At 43.8% G+C, this 19113-nt stretch overlaps 1 protein-coding gene across 3 annotated transcripts in view; it reads right to left on the reverse strand.

The window, feature by feature from the left end:
* Window positions 1-352: 352 nt before the first annotated feature.
* Window positions 353-19113, reverse strand: part of LOC112229590 (DNA-directed RNA polymerase, mitochondrial) — a 35702-nt gene continuing 16941 nt past the window's right edge. For 2 of the 3 annotated variants that reach the window (XM_024395557.2, XM_042303082.1), the window contains 14 exons: window positions 18286-18456; window positions 17571-17810; window positions 15469-16263; window positions 15192-15314; window positions 14529-14651; window positions 13321-13500; window positions 12104-12190; window positions 10846-10959; window positions 9245-9297; window positions 7612-7710; window positions 7262-7334; window positions 6004-6095; window positions 2691-2764; window positions 353-435 (listed from right to left, as the gene is read on the reverse strand). In XM_024395557.2, coding sequence (XP_024251325.2) covers window positions 386-435; window positions 2691-2764; window positions 6004-6095; window positions 7262-7334; window positions 7612-7710; window positions 9245-9297; window positions 10846-10959; window positions 12104-12190; window positions 13321-13500; window positions 14529-14651; window positions 15192-15314; window positions 15469-16263; window positions 17571-17810; window positions 18286-18456 — 2274 coding nt within the window. In that variant the 3' untranslated portion in view covers window positions 353-385. The remainder of the gene's footprint in view (window positions 436-2690; window positions 2765-6003; window positions 6096-7261; window positions 7335-7611; window positions 7711-9244; window positions 9298-10845; window positions 10960-12103; window positions 12191-13320; window positions 13501-14528; window positions 14652-15191; window positions 15315-15468; window positions 16264-17570; window positions 17811-18285; window positions 18457-19113) is intronic. The other variant, XM_042303064.1, reaches the window with a different exon arrangement.

Genomic DNA, 19113 nt, shown 5'->3' on the forward strand with positions numbered 1-19113 from the left:
TTTTCAGACAAGGGATATCATTCATTCTCTCACACACAACAGTAAAAGGGGAAATGTCAAAGCCTAAATGAGCACTGTTGAGATCCTCTCCAGTCCAGAGTGGGGAAGCTGCTCTCATTTCCTTGTTTCCTCTACAGAGGAGGCCTCTCCTCCCACACTGGTCTATGGCGGTCTGTCTGGGTGGGTCATTATGTGTGATGGAGCTGTTGCAGAAAGCCTTGGCTTCATCCAGTGGGCAGTGGATCAGTCATCTGATGCCTGAGGGAGACAAGCCCTCCCAGTCCCCACACAGCCCTCTCAGTGTTCAGCCTCACAGTCTGTCAATCCTACTAATCTCATCCATTGGCTTTTGCATCCTGTTGCTCTGATTGTCAGTCTGTTCCTCTTAGCTGAAGAAGTAAGTGGATTCCTTCACCTGCTGGAGATCAAAGTCGCCTGGGAGACAAGAACACAACCTCACGTCAGGGAAAAGGGGTAGGACGTAGTGGAGGATACATTAATGGGTAATGCTTGTCTACGTTTTGATCGGTCAAATATTGTGGTCCAATTCTGAGTTTCTCTGACATATGGCTGTTGACTTCTATAGGACACTGTATAGGAGTCAATGTTCTCACTACCATTATATACAGTGAATTCAAAAAGTATTCAGACCCCTCACCAGTCTACACACAATACCCCAAAGTGACAAATTAAAAAAAGGTCAAACAGAAATAGCTTATTTACATACAATACCAGTCAAACATTTGGACATCTGCTCATTCCAGGGTTTTTCTTTATTTTTTACATTGTAGAAGAATAGTAAAAGCCCACAAAATTATTAAATAACAAATAGGGAATCATAAGTAAGCAAAAAATATATTTTATTTTTGAGATTCTTCAAAGTAGCCACCCTTTGCCTTGATGACAGCTTTGCACACTCTTGGCATTCTCTGAACCAGATTCATGAGGTAGTCACCTGGAATGCATTTCAATTAACGGGTGTGCCTTCTTAAAGTAAATTTTGTAAATTCTTAATGCGTTTGAGCCAATCAATTGTGTTGTGACAAGGTAGGGGTGGTACACAGAAGATAGCCCTATTTCATATTATGGCAAGAACAGCTCAAATAAGCAAAGACAAACAGCAGTCGATCATTACTTTAAGACAAAGGTCAGTCAATGCAGAACATTTCAAATAAGCTTTAAAGTTTCTTTAAGGGCCGTCACAAAAACCATTTATCGCTATGATGACACTGGCTCTCTTGAGGACCGCCACAGGAAAGGAAGACCCATAGTTACCTCTGCTTCAAAGGATAAGTTCATTCGAGTTACCAGCCTCAGAAAATGCAGCCCAAATAAAAGCTTCACGGAGTTCAAGTAACAGACATCTCAACATCAACTGTTCAGAGGAAACTGCATGAATCAGGCCTTCATGGTCTAATTGCTGCAAAGAAACCACTAGTAAAGGACACCAATAAGAAGAAGACTTGCTTGGGCCAGGAAACACAAGCAATGGACATTAAACCGGTGGAAATCTTTCCTTTGGTCTGATGAGTCCAAATTTGAGATTTTGGTTCCAACCGCTGTGTCTTTGTGAGACGCAGAGTAGGAGAGCGGATGATCTCCACATGTGTGGTTCCCACCGTGAAGAATGGAGGAGAAGATGTGATAGTGTGGAGGTGCTTTGCTGGTGACACTGATTTATTAAGAATTCAAGGCACACTTAAGCAGCATGGCTACCACAGCATTCTGCAGCGATATGCCATCCCATCTGGTTTGCTTAGACTATCATTTGTTTTGTAAAAGGACAATGACAGAACACACCTAAAGGGCTATTTGACCAAAGCGTGTGATGGAGTGCTGCATCAGATGACCTGGCTTCCATAATGACCTGACCTCAGCCCAATTGAAATGGTTTGGGATGAGTTGGACAGCAGAGTGAAGGAAAAGCAGCCAACAAGTGCTCAGCATATGTAGGAACTCCTTCAAAAATGTTGGTCAAAGCATTCCAGGTTTAGCTGGATGAGAGAATGCCAAGAGTGTACAAAGCAGTCATCAAGGCAAAGGGTGGCTACTTTGAAGAATCTCATATGTTTTGATTTGTTTAACATTTTTTTGGTTACTTCATGATTCCATACGTGTTATTTCATAGTTTTGATGTCTTCAATATTATTCTACAATTTAGAAAATAGTAAAAATAAAGAAAAAGCCTTGAATGAGTAGATGTGTCCAAACTTTTGACTAGTATGTATATTCTATGGGTCGCATGGGTTGTGAGGTGGGGCTTTGTTACTACGCCGATAAATGACTATATCCATCCGGACCTTTGCGTGACCGGACCTTCTCAAATAGTACATGAGTACCCCTGTTGTATAACAACGTCTAGCTAGTATTCAGCTAGTACTCCACTGTATTCTGTTAGAGGAGACAGCCAGAGGTTACCGTAGTGATGGCCTCCGTGTGGTTCAGACACCACTAAACCTGTCTGAGTCGTGTAAGGAGACTTTGCATGGCGGGTGGAGCTGCTGGTACCAACCAGCCTCAGATGGTCAGAGGTTAAACAACCACGAAAGCCTTCTTCAGGAATGATGGGCAGACGGGTGTGGTGCTGACACTTTAATCAATCAACCTCTGTGCTGTGGGGATTATCCCATGGATCTGACGAACAGAATACACAGGTCCTGTAGGGTGCAGACAAAGAGAGAAACACTGACCTGTTTGAGGCACTTTGGCCAGTAGTAGCAGCATCCTCCGGTACTCCAAAAAAGTATTGTTTTTGACCTCGCTCCTGGAGGAGAAAGGATGACAGATTAAGTGCTTATTAAGTTGTTGTTGTTGTGGTGAGAGGTTGATCAGGAGTCCCTATTATTGAAGAGAGCAGGGCAGTTGTGCAGTCTCCTCAGGCTCATCTCGTTAAGCTTCTGCCTTCCTCATCTCGCCTCTCCTCCTAGGGGCTATGACCTCACGGGGCCTTGGCAAAGGAGATGAGGGGCTGGCCTGGATGCCCAATTACCCCACCGAAGGAGCAGTGTGGATACTATGTATACTTAACCCAACACCAAGTGATTACTGTAAAAACAACTTTTTACAAGCAACCTAACTTACTAGTGGTCTGTCAAGCTTCTAAACAGTCACTTTTAAAGGTATAGTCTGGGAATCGGTGCACTTTTAAAGCCATTTCTGTATTTGATGGCATAGTTAAAAGCCCATCTAATGTTTAGTAAGTTTAGTTTCTACGGTGCTCAAACTACTAGTTTAAGGATGTGTGTGTATGCTTTACCATTAAAGTCCAGCTATGGCAACTCCAGGCTTAAAAAGTACAAGCAGAGAGAGAGAAACTGATCGCAGCAGGAAACTCCACGTGTTTTAGAACCATTTATCTACCATAGTTACTGTACATATCTGTTTTTACTGTTTATGCCAGGGGTTACCACACTCGTTTTGTCGTTTGACAAAAAAAATGTTGCGACCCCACCATGTAAAAAAAAGTGATCAAAGTAAATAAAAGATATCAACGGTCAATGTTTGGTATTTTAAGTTGGGGTTATTACAAATCAGTATGACTACTTTTGACAGTATTTTGAAGTGACAAATGCAACAAAGGAATTGGGAGGTTAATCATTTTGTATGGTCTTCTGTGTAGAAAAGGACATACAGTGATTGTTCTTTTCCCCCCCAGTCGGATTTAGTGCCTGGTCTTGTCCACTCTGGCTTGTGGGCATTGTAGAGGGAAACAGAAAACACATAAGTGCTTGAGAGTCTTATTATGGGGTCATCATTTTCTGTAGCTTAAAGTGTTCAATGGATAGTGCCACCCACATGAAGTATAGTATAGAATTCTGTAGTTAACTGAAGTATACTGTCCAATACTATACACTGTAGTATCCCTCGATTGTTAAGTGCTTACTATAGTATTTTGTAGTATATTATAAAATACTAAGCACTGTAGAATCCCTCAAGCACGTGTAGCACTTACTATACAATTTTGTAGTAGAATACTATAGTAAATACTACAATAGTACCAGAAAAACAAATGTAGTAAATACTACAGTAATGTCCACAAAAACACACTTGTTTAACTATAGTAAATACTACAGTGTTTAATTTGCATATACCCTGCCCATTCCCCTTCCCATATCCCAATTTTTTGCCACCCATAAGTCAAAACCTACATGTCAAGTATAGACCATATACTGTACATGTACAGTGTTCCCTACAGGTTGTAGAAATCTCTGTTTAGACCCCAGTCCTACCTACCTACAGGTTATGGAAAATGTGCTTTTTTAGTATTTCTCCAGTAGGTTTCCTGAAGTAGAAAGCCTCCACTTCTATGTCAAAGATAAAACAAAAACACTATAGTAAGTACTACAGTAATGTCCGCAAAAACATTACACTACGATCAGCAACACCACTACATTCATTACTACAGTATATAATAACGATGCACGATAAAATAAATAAATAGGTAAACATATCAGAATCAGACGTTATTAGCTAATAATGCCAACAGCCCGATGTCTAGTTTAATTAACGCTGATGTGCAAAACCGATGTCAAAGCTGACGTGCATACTTATATAACGTAAAAAATACAGCACTACACAGAACAAAAGAAGAAAAATACTAAGGGCACACTTCCAACAACTAAACAAGTTCAAGTCGAGGTGTCATTTGAAAGATTAAGAAAAATTCAGTGAGACAGCTCAAAAGGTGAAATTCATTAAAGTTCCAAGAAAATGGAATTCATGGCCCTTGACAATCAACCATTCTTTCCTCAATCAGTTTATTTCAGTTCAGAATATTTTTTATTATTTGTATTAACAGCAACAGTTCCATCCTAGACTAGTTTTCAACAATCATTTCTACAGTAATATGTACAGTAGGCCTGATCTTTATCTGTACTGTTACTAAGGGTTACACCATCAGTAACTAGCTAGCTTGCTTTGGCTAATGTTAGCTATTAACGTTAACTGTGTAATTTATAAGGTTACGGGATTGTTTGAAAGCGAAACTCACATCTACTACTATGGGAGTTCGTACTCTCTTATTTCTGCTTATTATCGCCTGTTATAAAATGACAACAATGCCTTGCTAGTTGACTTACTTTTCCACTGTTGAAGCACTGTTTCCTGTTCTGAAAGAACTCCCTGTGTTTACCATCATGCTGTATGTTTGGCCAGGGCGTGTCGTTGTATTAATTTGTTCGTTTCATGACAATTGAGCTCAGTCAGAACTTGTGGTTAGCATGAGTCCATTTGATGATAGCGGTGAGTGATGGCGAGTGGGAATGACAAGTCAGTGGCTGAGAGGACATCATCTGCTGCTGAACGACAGCGTTGCATCGTGTGTCGCGGAGTGATCTTCAAGAAAACTGCAGAAAAAAGATCCGGTGAACCGCGAAGCACACCGGCATCTCCCTCTCCCACATCTGCCAAACTGAGCCGAGACCGCTGAACAGAAAGCGCAAATGCACTTGGCCAAATCAATTCCAGTAATTAACTAAAGAGTATATACATTTACTCTGACACGTCGCGACCCACACTTTACGAAAGGCTGCTCTAGAGTATTTTTTTATGTGGGCACATTTGAAGGAAGAAAACTGAAACCGCTGTGTTCATTACAAACAGATTTAACTGCTACCGTAGGTTACTGACGTAACCCCGGTTCTAAGAACCAAGCTTGATTTAAAAAAAATATATAATATATATAAGTTTCTCTCACAACCCTATTTTAGAATCCGACGTGACTTCTTAGTTTGGGAAACGCTGTTTTATGCATACATGGCTGAGGCAGTGGGATTGGCGGTGCCATTGTATGAACTTTTTGGTGAGCAACGTATTCAGTAAATATGCACAGTGACATACATTCTGAGATAAAATAGTGTGATGTTTATTTATATAAAAGTGTGTTAAAAAAAAAAAAATCCTGTGGTTTCTATCTTCATAATAATTATGTGCAAATTAAACCAAACTGCTCTGCCAGTGAGGTGGGCCAGTGGTCCAGTTTGTGTGTGTGTTGTAGAAACTTACGATAGCCCAGAGCAGTATTTCTGCAGTAGGAAGTTGGACAGCTCTTGAAGGATGGGCTGGCTGTGCAGTGCCACAAACTGCTCCCGGCAAACCTGGCAACCCAATAGAGCACAACATGCTCAGCTACTCTACTATACTCCCAACACTCAACCAACGGTTCTATTCAACATTGACAGGGGGAGAGAAGCAGAGGTGAAAAAGGAGGGGGGAGAGAAGCAGAGGTGAAAAAGGAGGGAGGGGATAGAAGACAAGCTAGAGTGATTGGTGCCAATCATTACTGCTGTCAGGTCAGGACCAATTTAATGCATTCCTGAAGAATGACCTAAAGATGCACTCAAACTTTTGTAATATTTCAGACAGTAGTTCCGAAGGTGGTGGTCACGAGCCAAAAGTGGGCCCCGTTTTGTGTGTACTACAGTACGTCATCCATTTAGCGCGATATGTTACATCCTGAATTTCTTCCTTTTTTTGTTGTCTTCAATTCATATGATATAGTAGACAAATGTTGTTTCAGATTCTGGAGTGCATCTTAAAGGGGTAATAAAATCCCATGTCATATGTTGAGGTGCTGACCTAGTTATTTTGAGAGTTTCCCCTTGCTTTTTGTTCAATTGGCTATGAAATTAGGGAAGAGCACTTTGAGACTTAAACAAGAAATAACCTCTTCAATACTAATCACTGGAGATCGGATGAAGAAATAACAGTTGGAAGTTCTTTTCTTCACATAATTCATACAGAAATGCCATTATGGTAATTCGGATAGTTTGGATCTTTATAGAACCGGAGCATCTCAATATAGGTCTGGTCATCACTAGTTAACACAGCCACAAAGTCATAAACCCTGCCTATTCATACAATTTTTCTTAAAATCTGATTTTAGACCTAACCTTAACCACATTGCTAACCTTATGCCTAACTTTAAGCTTAAATAAACTTTGTTTTCAGAATTTGACGATATAGTCAATTTAGACTTTGTAGCTGTGTTATCTAGTGGAAACCATTTAGTCTTGTTGACACCTCGATGTCCTGAGGGGCAGGGAAACACAGCCATATATACACTCCGTAAAGGACAGGACGCAACACCGGGACATATGGCGCTGCCTGCCAACAGCTGTAACGGCATGTATTAAGGGCCAGGCAGACAGTGGTGTAAAGTAATTGACATCAGGGAAGGCCTATAAAAAGGTAGGATACAGGGGAGCTGTGTGCTAAGACCGTAAAAGTTACGGTAATGAAGGTGAGGACTGTACTAAAGTACCTTGTTCATCGTGTCGACTGTAAGGGCGTGGGTCCAGAAGCAGTCGTGGACGGAGACGAACGTCAGGCCGGCGCTAGAGGAGCACAGAGTAGAAACATGAGACATAGGGCTAGACGCCGTGGAAGGAAATCGTGGTGGAAACCGTAATATGAGGTTACACAGCCTGTGAGACATACTGAGATTTGAATCAACGTGACATACTATGAAAACAGTTTATGGGATCAAACAGAAATTGTTATTCAGATGGGTCTTGAGAGCAGACAGTGCATCAGCTGAATGGTGGTAGAGTGTGTGAGGGAATGTGATCAGAGGTCCGTGTGGTGGGGGTCAGAGGTCAGTACTTAGTGTACCTGTAGCAGTAGAGAGCAGTCAGCATCATGTGTGTGGAGTCCAGAGAGTGGATGAAGTTAGGAGGGAAGGCATTCTTCTGTTTCACTGTGTCTGGCTTCCTGTGGACAGAAAACAAAAAACAGTTGCTCACAGAGAAAGCACACACATACAGTGGGTCTCTCTCGTGCACCCACACACAATTAAGTCCCTGAAAAGCCAGTGTCTTAGTCCACGGATCAGTGCACAGGTAGGTCAGTATGAATTAATAACAAAGAAAAAAATCAGATGTTCAACTGATAAAGGCAGCTCGCCAACACAACTGCACTCTATACTTCCACTTCCTTTAGATGTCCTGTGTAAGCCCACAGCTAATTGGGTGTTGGCGAGAAAGAAAAACATATTGCAGTCTTTGCAGCTGTTTTGGCTACTGTCTTCCAACTGAAAGGTTGCAGAAATGTAAATGTCCATTGAGGAGTTTACCACATCAGTCACGGGCCGCTTATAAGGAACGGGACACGGACGCATACAAGAAAGCCAGCTATGACCTCCGACGAGGTGGAATCCTATTGCACCGGCTCCAACACTTGCAGACGATAACGGATTACAAAGGGAAACCCAGCCGTGAAATGCACAGTCACGCAGAACTTCCAAACGAGCTAAATGCATTTTATACTCGTGTCGAAGAAAATAACACTGAGTCTTGCATGAAAGCCCCTGTTGTTCCGGATCACAGTGTGATCTCGCTTTCTGTGGCCGATATGAATAAAACTATTAAACAGGTTAACGCTCGAAAGGGAGCTGCTATATGTAATGCGAAAGAAAATCAATGAATATACCAGAAAAAAATGACAAGGCTAAGTGGATTTTGACTCATCGTTAACGCTTAGGCTACATGACATAGGATGTGCAAATTCAAGGCTCTACGCTGACATTTTTAACAAGGGGCACATTTAGGAGTACACCTGGGTGAGACAAAAATGTTCATCTCCCCCTTTAAGGGGTGGGCCTTTACCTTGGTAACGTGGGATTCGCATGTCTGTCTGAGAGGTCCATCTTTGATTGTAGCAGTTGAGCAAGCTCAAACTAACATTGAACAACCTAATGAACAAATTATGTAAATAGCCAAGAAACACAAGTATAAATTCACACTTTAGTAGACTTTAGTGTAAGTTATATCAACTTCTATTCCTGTGCGCTTCTAAAAATTTATCTTTCAGTGTTTCACTCAGTGACCCAGGCACTTTTGCTTTGCGATGTGGGATATATGGGACTCTACGTAGTTCTTTGCATAGAAATAAGAAATCATTCTTATTTATGTGATTTTGTGTGTGATTAGCTACCAGCTATAAAACAAAACAGCAGAAATAGTTCGAAAATAGCTACGGCAGGATGTTTTTTGCTATATGCTGTTTCACAACTCGCACATGTGCTCACTCTACTTTTCCAGTTCGCACACATCTATTTTTAGGCACATGAGTAAAAAGGTCGCACTGTCGAACCCAGAAATTCACTCACAGAGACGTTGAAGGAGCATCATGCCACAGAGTTTCTAAACCCAGAGGTGCAACATTGCGAGATTTCCGGGAACGCTTGTGAAACAGACCAAGCAGATAAGGCAGCTGGTGGAAAACAGTGGGATGGAGAAGAACTTACTGTTTAGAGTCATGGGTGATCTGGAGACTTAGGTCCTGGATGGTACCCTTCAGCTGCAGCAGACATGAGGGGAAAAGGGAGGACATGAGTGAGTCAGGTAGGTTTGATGATGTAATTTCACTCAATGAAATTGTGGAGGGGACACTGGATTAGGATTAGACATTCTGTCCACAAATAGGGTAGACTTTCCACCACCTAAGTCAGTCCTTATTTCTAACAAATTGATGGAAGATCAAATGAATGTGGAGTCCATTTTTATTGAATGCCTCTGATTGACCTACAAGTACTCAGAGGTAACAGACATGACAATAGGACATTCATGACTGGTAAAACCTGACTTGAGCTAGCATGCTAAATACAAGCCTACTAAGACATGTTAACAAAGAGTTTGTTCCCTAGGAGTGATTCTACAGAGTGCTCAATATCTCAACAACATCTATTGACAGAGCAGAAACACACCGCTAGCAACTGTAGGCGCTGTCACAGAAGAGAGGCGTTTGACCAGGCTGAGGTGAAAAATGGAGCCCATCACTTTCAAATACATTTCTAAAGCCATTTTTACATCAGCAGATGTCACAAAGTGCTTATACAGAAACACACTCACACACACACCTGCACACACACAGAGCAGTAGAGGAGCGAGGTGCCCTGCTCAAGGTGGCAGTGTACTGAGCCGTGACAGAGACAGGCCAGGACACAGCTGAGACCTGAAGTGCTGAGGATAACTTGAGAGATGGAGCTTTCAGAGGTTTCCTCCCCCTGTCTGTCAGCAGAAGTCAAGTGAGGTGAAGAGAGCCCTGTAATTGGTTACTGCTTTCAGGCCCCTCTACCAGTTAAAGACACACCAATAGCCAAACAATAAGCTGTCTGCCAGGTGGGTCAATTAGGGGGGAAAAGGGAACTAAGTTTGCTTGTTATTTTCATGATCTCTCCAGTGGACATGTGACTGGCATTAATGGTGACCACAGCCAGATTGATTAAGCTATAGAGCATATATTGTATAAATATTCTCATATTTCCCTTTGAAAAGGACTACGTTTGACATGTACGCGCTCATATAACAGCGCAGCGGTACAGGGTAACTTTACTGTGGACAAGTGTAGCGGGACAAAAAAGGAAGGCTCGCTGCTTGGGTGTAAGACGTTCAACTGTCCAGTGAAAGACTTTTGAAAGTTAATATTCTGTTAACTCATAGCCAAATAATGTTGTTGACTCATCCTATACTCGTATGTGGTCAAAGCATATATTGGAGAAAACAAAAACACTTTAAAAAAAAAACACCTCAAACTTGTATCTCAAACAGACTCTTTCAAAAATGCTTTACTATTTCCTCAAGGAGGATGAGCTAGCCAATCAGCGGCCTACTCGCATGAATATTATTTATGACCAGTATACGCCCATACCATGCTGTTGTTGGAGTACGCCCACACCGTTCCAACACAGAAAAGCTGCTTTAGAACATACTTAAATATATATTTTTTTAATATTGTCATTAAATTTAGGTTATATTTCATAGATATTTGGAAACACAGGAGAGTTACTTTCATGCTTCTCTGAGCTCTAACTAAGCAACATCTAGAGTAAGCGACATTTAGTCTTACCATCTGCGTCCTGGTCCGGTGGTAGGGTTGAATGATGGGCAGGCCCAGGGGCGTCACCCACTCCACCGTGTTGCCCGATTTAGCGATGAGCCTGGCGCTCTCCGTCAGCCAGTCCTGAAACAGAGGGCACCGCCACGGGTCAGCCAATGGAAGGAGAGGTAGCTACTGAGTGAAAGTAGGACACTTGAAAATACCACTCACAGGTCACAGCATTCTACTCCTCTGCTGCCAGCTACTGTAGATACACAGAGCTAAGCAATTCAATTCACTTCCATCACCCACTGTTCACTGGTGAGTACATTTGTGCTCAAATTAAGATGTTTGTGAAATTGAGGAAAATGTGAGAATAAAGACACATTACATTCACTCAGCAGCTTGGAAGTATAATCAGTTTAAATTTAGATGCAGTTTCTTTCGTGATTATATCTATCAAACAAATGGAGTTTTCAAAGAAACAGGTGGAACGTTGTTGCTTGCAGACAATATAACACTACCATAGATATAACAGAGCAACAGTGCTGGCCTGGCTGTTGCTGAGTCTGACATATATCGCTTCCATTCAAGAGAGCATTAGGGTTCTAGAAGTCCTCATCCACAGCCTCAGTGTAGGAGACTAATATTTACATTTCACATTTTAAGTAATTTATCAGACGCTCTTATCCAGAGAGACTTAAAGTAGTGAGTGTGTACATTTCTATACTGGTCCCCATGGCAATCGAATCCACATCCCTGGCATTACAAGTGCCATGCTCTACCAACCGAGCCACACGACCCAGCTAGCAGGCAGGCCCAAAGCTGGCCCATTAATCAGACTGTCTGCCTGGCCCTCTTTCCCCTAATCATCCTACCTCTCCTCTCCCCCTCCTTCATCCAGGAACCCCCAGCCAGGTACAGGGAGGAGGGGAAGAGAGAGGGATTGATCATGTACTGTAACAAGTCACCGCTGCGCTCTTCTTGAGACTGCTGTGTAGACCCAGCAGGACCTGACCAATTTAGAGATGAACCGGGAGCTGGAGCAAGATGAAGGGGGAATACTTCATTTGAGCTGGGGCTGTGTGCCCTCACCGTAAAGCTACCCTGATCATTCTTTCTCGAATGGTTTTAATGCATGAGCCCATGCATATGATGAACGAGCACGGCTACTGTGCTAATCGTAAAGCAAACTATAGTCGTTAATAATAAGTGCTGCGTCAACTGTGGAGCTGGTATATGCAGCAGGTAGATGGATATATTAGTAATGTTTGTCAACGCAGGGTACCTGGATCTCTCTGGTGCCAGTGAACATCTCCTTCAGACTGCTGAACACCTGTTGGACCAGATAGTGAGAGGCGTCCCATACGTACTCCTGCAATCACAACACAATCTCAATGGCAGGACAATGCATATATCCAAATCCAACACATGTATATTCATTTATAGGCACATAATCACAATGGGTAAAAGACCAAGCACAGAATCCAGAGGACCTCCACAAGGTAAATTATGTGTTCCATAAAATAATTCCTGGGTTGATTTGAATAGGGAGGGTTGCATTGTAACAAACCTCCACCTCGCAACCCCGAACTGTTCACACCCCTCTTGTTGGCAAAGAGAAAACCTTTGCAGTTTTATAGATGCACTATGCAGAAATCGCTCCGCCATTTCCTGGTTGCTACAATTCTAATAGTTCGCGTAAGTATAGTGTAGAGAATCATTGTACCATCTAAACCACTGTGAAATATATTTTACATTACCAAACATATCGTATTTTTAGCTGTTTGAAGATGGTGTACAAAACTGAAAGTAAAAGACTCAAAAATGAAACTTAATAGGAAGCATAGAAATAGCTTCATAGAACAGATCTGTCGCTTCTTAGACTTGCATTTATTTATTTAACTAGGCAAGTCAGTTAAGAACTGGTTGTGTCCCCCAAAAAGTTACATATTGCCTGCAATTTTACATGTGTGTTCATATGATATCACGAGTCGAATCCCAAATCGTATTGACCCCATTCTGGGTCTGGATCCAGCCTGCGGTCCGCCTATTGAGCATGGCTGCAGTAGATTATGACAATCACCATTTTTATAGGTATCAATGATTTGTGTAAAATTCGACTGAAAAGAAAAAGGTATAAATTCATGATGATATTGCTGCGCTCAACTACATGGATATCAGAAGTATGAACGTCACATTACAGTGCTTTGTGAACGTCGCATTTCCCTGGCTGTTAGACGGGAAACACACAAGACGAAATCAGATTAGGTTACTACCGAATTATAATAGGTCTGTATGCATGTGAAGCATCTAAAGAATAATAAAATCAATGGCTAATATAGACAGATACAGTTTAAGACGTCTCACAGCAGTCAGTATGGAACATTTCTCGTAACACAGTCGTATGTTATAGGAGATTATTATGTGATACTATTCATCCAGAAAGGCCACAGCGAGTGACATCAAAAACCAACAATTACATAGATGACTGGTAGGCCGTACCTTGGGGAAGTCATCAACCTCCTTGAGCCTCTTCTCTATCTGGAGGCGTCCTCCGTAGCGCGTCACCCCGTACACCACCGTCATCACCGTCTGCTTCACCACCTTCCTGCTGATGAAGCCCTCCAGCACCTGGGCGATCTTCAGACCCTTCTCTGAGTCCCGCGCACGGAACTCCTCCACCTATAAAACACACAGAGCACCAAACACAGTCTGACTGTCATCTTGTCCAAAGGGAACCGCACGGACTCAAAGGTATCATACATTAACTCTGACAGTCCCATAGTATAACATGGGAGCATAAGAGAACCACATTGTGCTGCAGACAGTACATTGATTTAGACTGCCAGTGAATGACACAGTTATCAAACATCTGACTCAACGGGCCAGTGGCTTTAGCAGCAGTTTGCTGTATAGCTTGTAGAGAACCTGCTGTAGTAGTTCCACAAGTGAACAGTCTAAATCAATGAACTGCAATCACTTTAAAGACACACCAGGTGTATCCTTCCTGTAAACATTGTTGCCTTGATGATTGGTGCCCTGTATGTACTGGAGGGGTTTCTCCTCCAAGACTCAGAGCGGAGCGGATTTCATCAGCTGCTTTCTAATAAGCACTCCTCCGGGGTGGCTGGACAATGGAGGTAGGAGAAGGGAGCAGGAAGCGCTGCCACAGCAGTATTCTGAAAGCAGCCCAGCTCATTGAGAACTCATCAGTGTACTACGCTCCAGCTTAACGCGACTTCATGTTTTGGGCTTTTTTTAATCACAGCATAAATGCTCTCCGCTCTCACCGGTGCTTAAATCAAATTGTCTCCCATCTAAAATATGTAGCTTGGTCAGTGCAAAATCCTTGGGCTGTGCCTTCTGCGCTGCAGTGACTGGGGCTCAGGGAGGCCTGGGGTGAGAGGTAAAGTAAAGCCTGCTCTGACTAGTCTGAGGAGAGCAGGTGCTGTTATTGTAGACTGTGCTCAGTGCAAAGGAAAAAGTACACCGTTGTTCCCTAGGTATCCAACCACCCAGATAAATAAATGAGCAAAGCTCGATAATGAGACACTCTTCAAGTACAACATTATGTATTAATTGATAAACTACGGATTTCAGCAACTGTTTCGACCTTGTGTGTTAATTCTACATTATAGGTGGAAGGGGCAGGGCAATACAATCACCCAGCCACTGCCCACTGGTGCCCTCTGGTGCCCAGGCTGACTGACCTGCTGTGCCACCCCGCTGTAGACATCCTGGGGCACCTCACAGGGAATTAGGTTCACAGAGGTGGCACCGATCACATCCCGACCCAGGGCTGCGTAGTGCTGGAGACCATTACACGAACCATCCTGAGGGGAGGAAGGAGGGAGTGAAGAGAGAAATATAAGACACTTATTGGGGTTGCAAATAAAAGCTTAAATCGAGGTCATAGATGAGTCCTGAAGAAGCACAGACAGATGAGGTCAATGAGCTGCTCAACTCTATATAGCTAGAGCCCAACCAACAGAGAGGTTAACTGATGTCTGAACACACTGTTTAGGATGGATCAGACAGGGCAGTGACTAAGCACAAAGTCAAGTGACATAACAACCATTTCCCCAAAATGGTGTCAGGGGAGCTGTTGCCTTAACTTTTCATGAGGCCTCTAAAATAACAGTATAGCGCGTAAGTGAGACACCGCGTGTTTAAAGGTTCTCCAATGTACAACCTCTTGAGGGGAGCTAAACAAAATGGACCCCTAGAACCTAGGAGTATGCAATATAGCAAAACTTACACCTATTCTTTCAGAGGGTAATATGGAGTTATGACCGCATTGCATATACCTATCTAATCCTTTCCGATCTAAATGGACGGTCAAGGGGCGGGGGGTTAGAGGTCAGTGTCATTACCTGATGCACAGGAAAGTGGGAGATGAAGTGTGTGGGGTCAGGTGATCTGACAGCGTTGGCTATCTCCATACAGCAGGCCAAGGCTTGCCAGGGTTCATCTGCATTCTGCCACCACTTCTTACCCTGCCGTGGAAACGCACACACAACCACAGACAATACAGTATCAGGTACCACAGATCAATGGTTAGATTATCTCTCAGTGGGTAGATTATTACATCCACAATCTATGAGCTGTAACAGTATGATAACAAACAGGACACATTGTTAGCAGACTGACGTTGAGGGGGTTGTCTGCAGAGTCCAGGATGTCGTCCATGATTGTGTTGGCGTACTCCAACCTGCCGGCCAGCGAGCTGCGTTTCTTCAAGCCTGTCAGGTTGACCAGGTGGATCTTCAGCCATTTCAGACCGCCCGGCCCCAGGGGCTTCCCCTCCGCAAACACCAGGATGGCCCTGGTCACATCGCTGCCCAGGTGGTTGAAGTAGGGCGGGCACGGGTACGTCCGCCCGCGGAAGTCCATGTTGTGGGGGAACCAGAAGACCTCGTCCCTCATGTGGTTGGCGATGGAGAGTTTATAGAGGGCGTCCATCCTGAGGCTGTGCATCTCACTGCACTTCTTCTTAGCCTTGACCAGCTCCCTCTTCAGGTGGGCCTTCTCGGCTGAGGAGTAGGTGGCCAAGTCCTGCTGGCTGTAGCGGAGGATCTTGGGGGCCTCAGAGTTGGGCGGCGGGATGTCCAGCTTCTCATTGCCCTTATCGTTGAAGACGGAGATGATGATGTCTAGCAGGGGCTGGTTGATCCTCCAGGCGGCGTTGCCCAGCTGGTTGAGGGAGTCGAGCACGGCATGCAGGTCAGCGTCCTGGCACTTCTCCAGCAGGATCTCATGCTGGTTGGCGCCAACCACCGTGCGCATCATCTTGGTGGGGGTGAGGAGGTAGGCGCCGAACTTGGCCGAGGTCCAGGGCACGGGCGGGCACAGCATGGGCATCACGTAGGAGTCAAAGGTCAGCGTGGTCTCCATGGCGTCCTGCTGCATCTGTGTCAGGATGGGGTGCGGCTTGATGAAGCCGACCTGCAGCCAATCACAACACGAGAGATCCAATTACATACATGAAATACAAAAACACAAGTACAGTACCAGTCCAATCAAATGTCTGCTCAAAAGCAGAGCTGAACGTTTTAATTAAGCTTCAGTAAAACAGGAAGCCTTATTTGCTGTGACAACGCCACCACATTAACCATGGCTTCTGGTGGAGAGCGCATGCGGCTGATTTATTTCCTGACTAAGTGTAATTGTGATGATGTAAATACTGTGGTTACCAGCTAAGGCATCTGGTTCATAGCAGTTTTAATCACGTGTGACAGCCGGAGACTAATTAGCTACTTCCTGAAAGGTTTCACCAACCAAACCCACAGAGAGACACAGCATTGTAGAAAACATACTGTATAAACCAACAGTGCAGTCTAACACACACAGAGACAGAGAAAGACAACAGATTCAGTCCTTCAAGAGATATAACAAATCCAGTCCATCAACCAGGCATATTCCATGAAAAATAAATGAGAAAAGCATTGTGCAGCCTAACAACTCTGCATGCTGCAAAAATCATTAGGCTGCACCCCTGCTGCCCTACACTCTACCCCCCTGAGCCAGCACAGTAGAGGGAGGAGTGGCCAGAGACCAGCTTTGAAACCCACAGTGGATTGAGATGCCGGCAGGCACTTCTTTTACACCAGGAACGAGGCTCAGAGGACAAAATAGAAAGTGTCTTAATTTCCTTGTCAGTTATCCCAGGGCAGTCAATCAGCCAGCCAACAGCTCTGCATTGGCTGTGCAGCATATACAGTGACACGGCCTGTACAGAAGTCAAGGAATTCATAATTATTACGCTTTGCAGAGCAGCGCAGAGCTGTTGAGTAGAGCTGTTGTGAAGAAAATTGTCAAGGAAGTGAGTTCGTGTTTACAGGACCTCCCGCCCCCACCTACCGTCAACCAATCAAGTCAATGCTGAGCAATACGGAGCCCTCCGCATTATAAACAGATGTTGGAGGCACACAGCGATGTGGTATGGAGCAACTGCATCACACCCTCCATACGGAGCCTCCGACCACATTTACGAACAAAGCATAAATGGGCTTTTAGTCAACTGCATATGCTTATGAGCCCGGACCGTGCAGGCAGAGAGCATAATATGAGGGAGCTGGGCTGTGAGAGGAGAGGAGAGCTGAAGAGACAGACATATCAGCTATAACAGATGTCGATGTGAAGACTAAGTCATGACACCAAAATGAGATGTCACGAAAATGACCCGAAGCCTTGAAAATCTGGTGAAAAAAATGACTGGCATAAATCACTTCAAAATGTAGTATACGATTTACCTGTTTGTTACTGCGGAAGGTGTACATGTGGTAGAGGACAGGGATGAACTTCCTGTCATTGGCAGGGTTGAGGATGTCGCTGTTCACCTTCATGTGCTTGACCATGAGGTCCACCAGGTAGGTGCCCAGCTCCACCACCACCGTGTGGGGCCATTGGGTATTGTCCCCCAGCAGGGAAGGACCAGAGCTATGCTCCGCCTCCAGCTTCCACCATCGTTCCCTAGGCAATACGTCAAAATCCTGCACCGCACAGTAAGGAAGTTTTTTTAAGTCAAACAGTAGGTCAATGATTTAATACGTCTTGTAATTGCAGGCAGGCAGACAACAACAACAAAAAACAGATAAAGACCAGATGTGGGTAGAAGAGTGACACATAGGAATAGAATGAATAGAATGGGCTTAGAACCTCTACCGCTGACAATATGACTGGTAAACTCATGGGTACACTCGCAATGGCTGCCTGCCTTGTGATACAACATTTCTATGGTAATGTAGAATGTTCATTCAAATGATGTTAACTGATGTGGCTCATGCTATGGAATGCATTTTTAGTAATGTCAGTTGAAACAACAAATCACAGCAGATATTGATGGGTACACTTCCTGCTTTGATCCTATGGGTACTCTCGCAATCGCCACCAGTCCACCCATTATGCCATCATTGACGTGTATGGGGACGCCTGTTCTACTCATTCTATTTCTGTGGAGTGTCATACCTGAGAGTCTTTGGCTAGTAGCTCAGCATATTCATTGTAGATATGGCTGAGCTTGTCCACCATCTGGTTGTGGCTCTTCATGCGGATGCAGAACTTGTTGTGGACCCTGTTTCCCAGCTCCTTGGCCAGGATGTGGAGAGACTCCCCACTGGGTGGCAAGTTAGACAGACTCTGACAATGACAAATATCAACATTATTAGGATCAACTGTATTTCATAGCATTACATTTGATATCAAGCTACAAAGATGCTAAATAAACCTGACCTTAGAAGTCTAGATACATCAGAGGTCTAAACAAGTCAAGGTCCAACATACTGCTGGGATGCAGTGGGCTTTCCCTGAAGGGTTCAAACACAGAACATTGTGGAACGCCAAATTAAACGTTACAACGTTCATATCATTTGTCAACCAGCTCAGACAATGATACCACTCAGAAAAATCAGAATTGAACCAACAGAGATACAGTATATGCATTGAGTGTACAAAACATTAGAAACACCTCCCTAATATTGAGTTGCACACAAGGTGTTGAAAGCGTTCCACAGGGATGCTGGCCCACGTTGATGCCAATGCTTCCCACCATTGTGGCTGGATGTCCTTTGAGTGGTGGACCATTCTTGATGCACATGGGAAACGGTTGAGTGTTAAAAAAAACAGCAGCGTTGCAGTTCTTGACACAAACCGGTGCACCTGGCACCTACTACCATACCCCGTTCAAAGGCACTTAAATATTTTGTCTTGCCAAATTCACGCTCTGAATGGCACACACACAATCCATGTCTCAAGGCTTAAAAATCATTATTTAACCTGTCTCTTCACCTTCATCTA

Source organism: Oncorhynchus tshawytscha, linkage group LG01 (assembly GCF_018296145.1).
Source record: "Oncorhynchus tshawytscha isolate Ot180627B linkage group LG01, Otsh_v2.0, whole genome shotgun sequence".
In the NCBI taxonomy this organism is placed as follows: domain Eukaryota; kingdom Metazoa; phylum Chordata; class Actinopteri; order Salmoniformes; family Salmonidae; genus Oncorhynchus; species Oncorhynchus tshawytscha.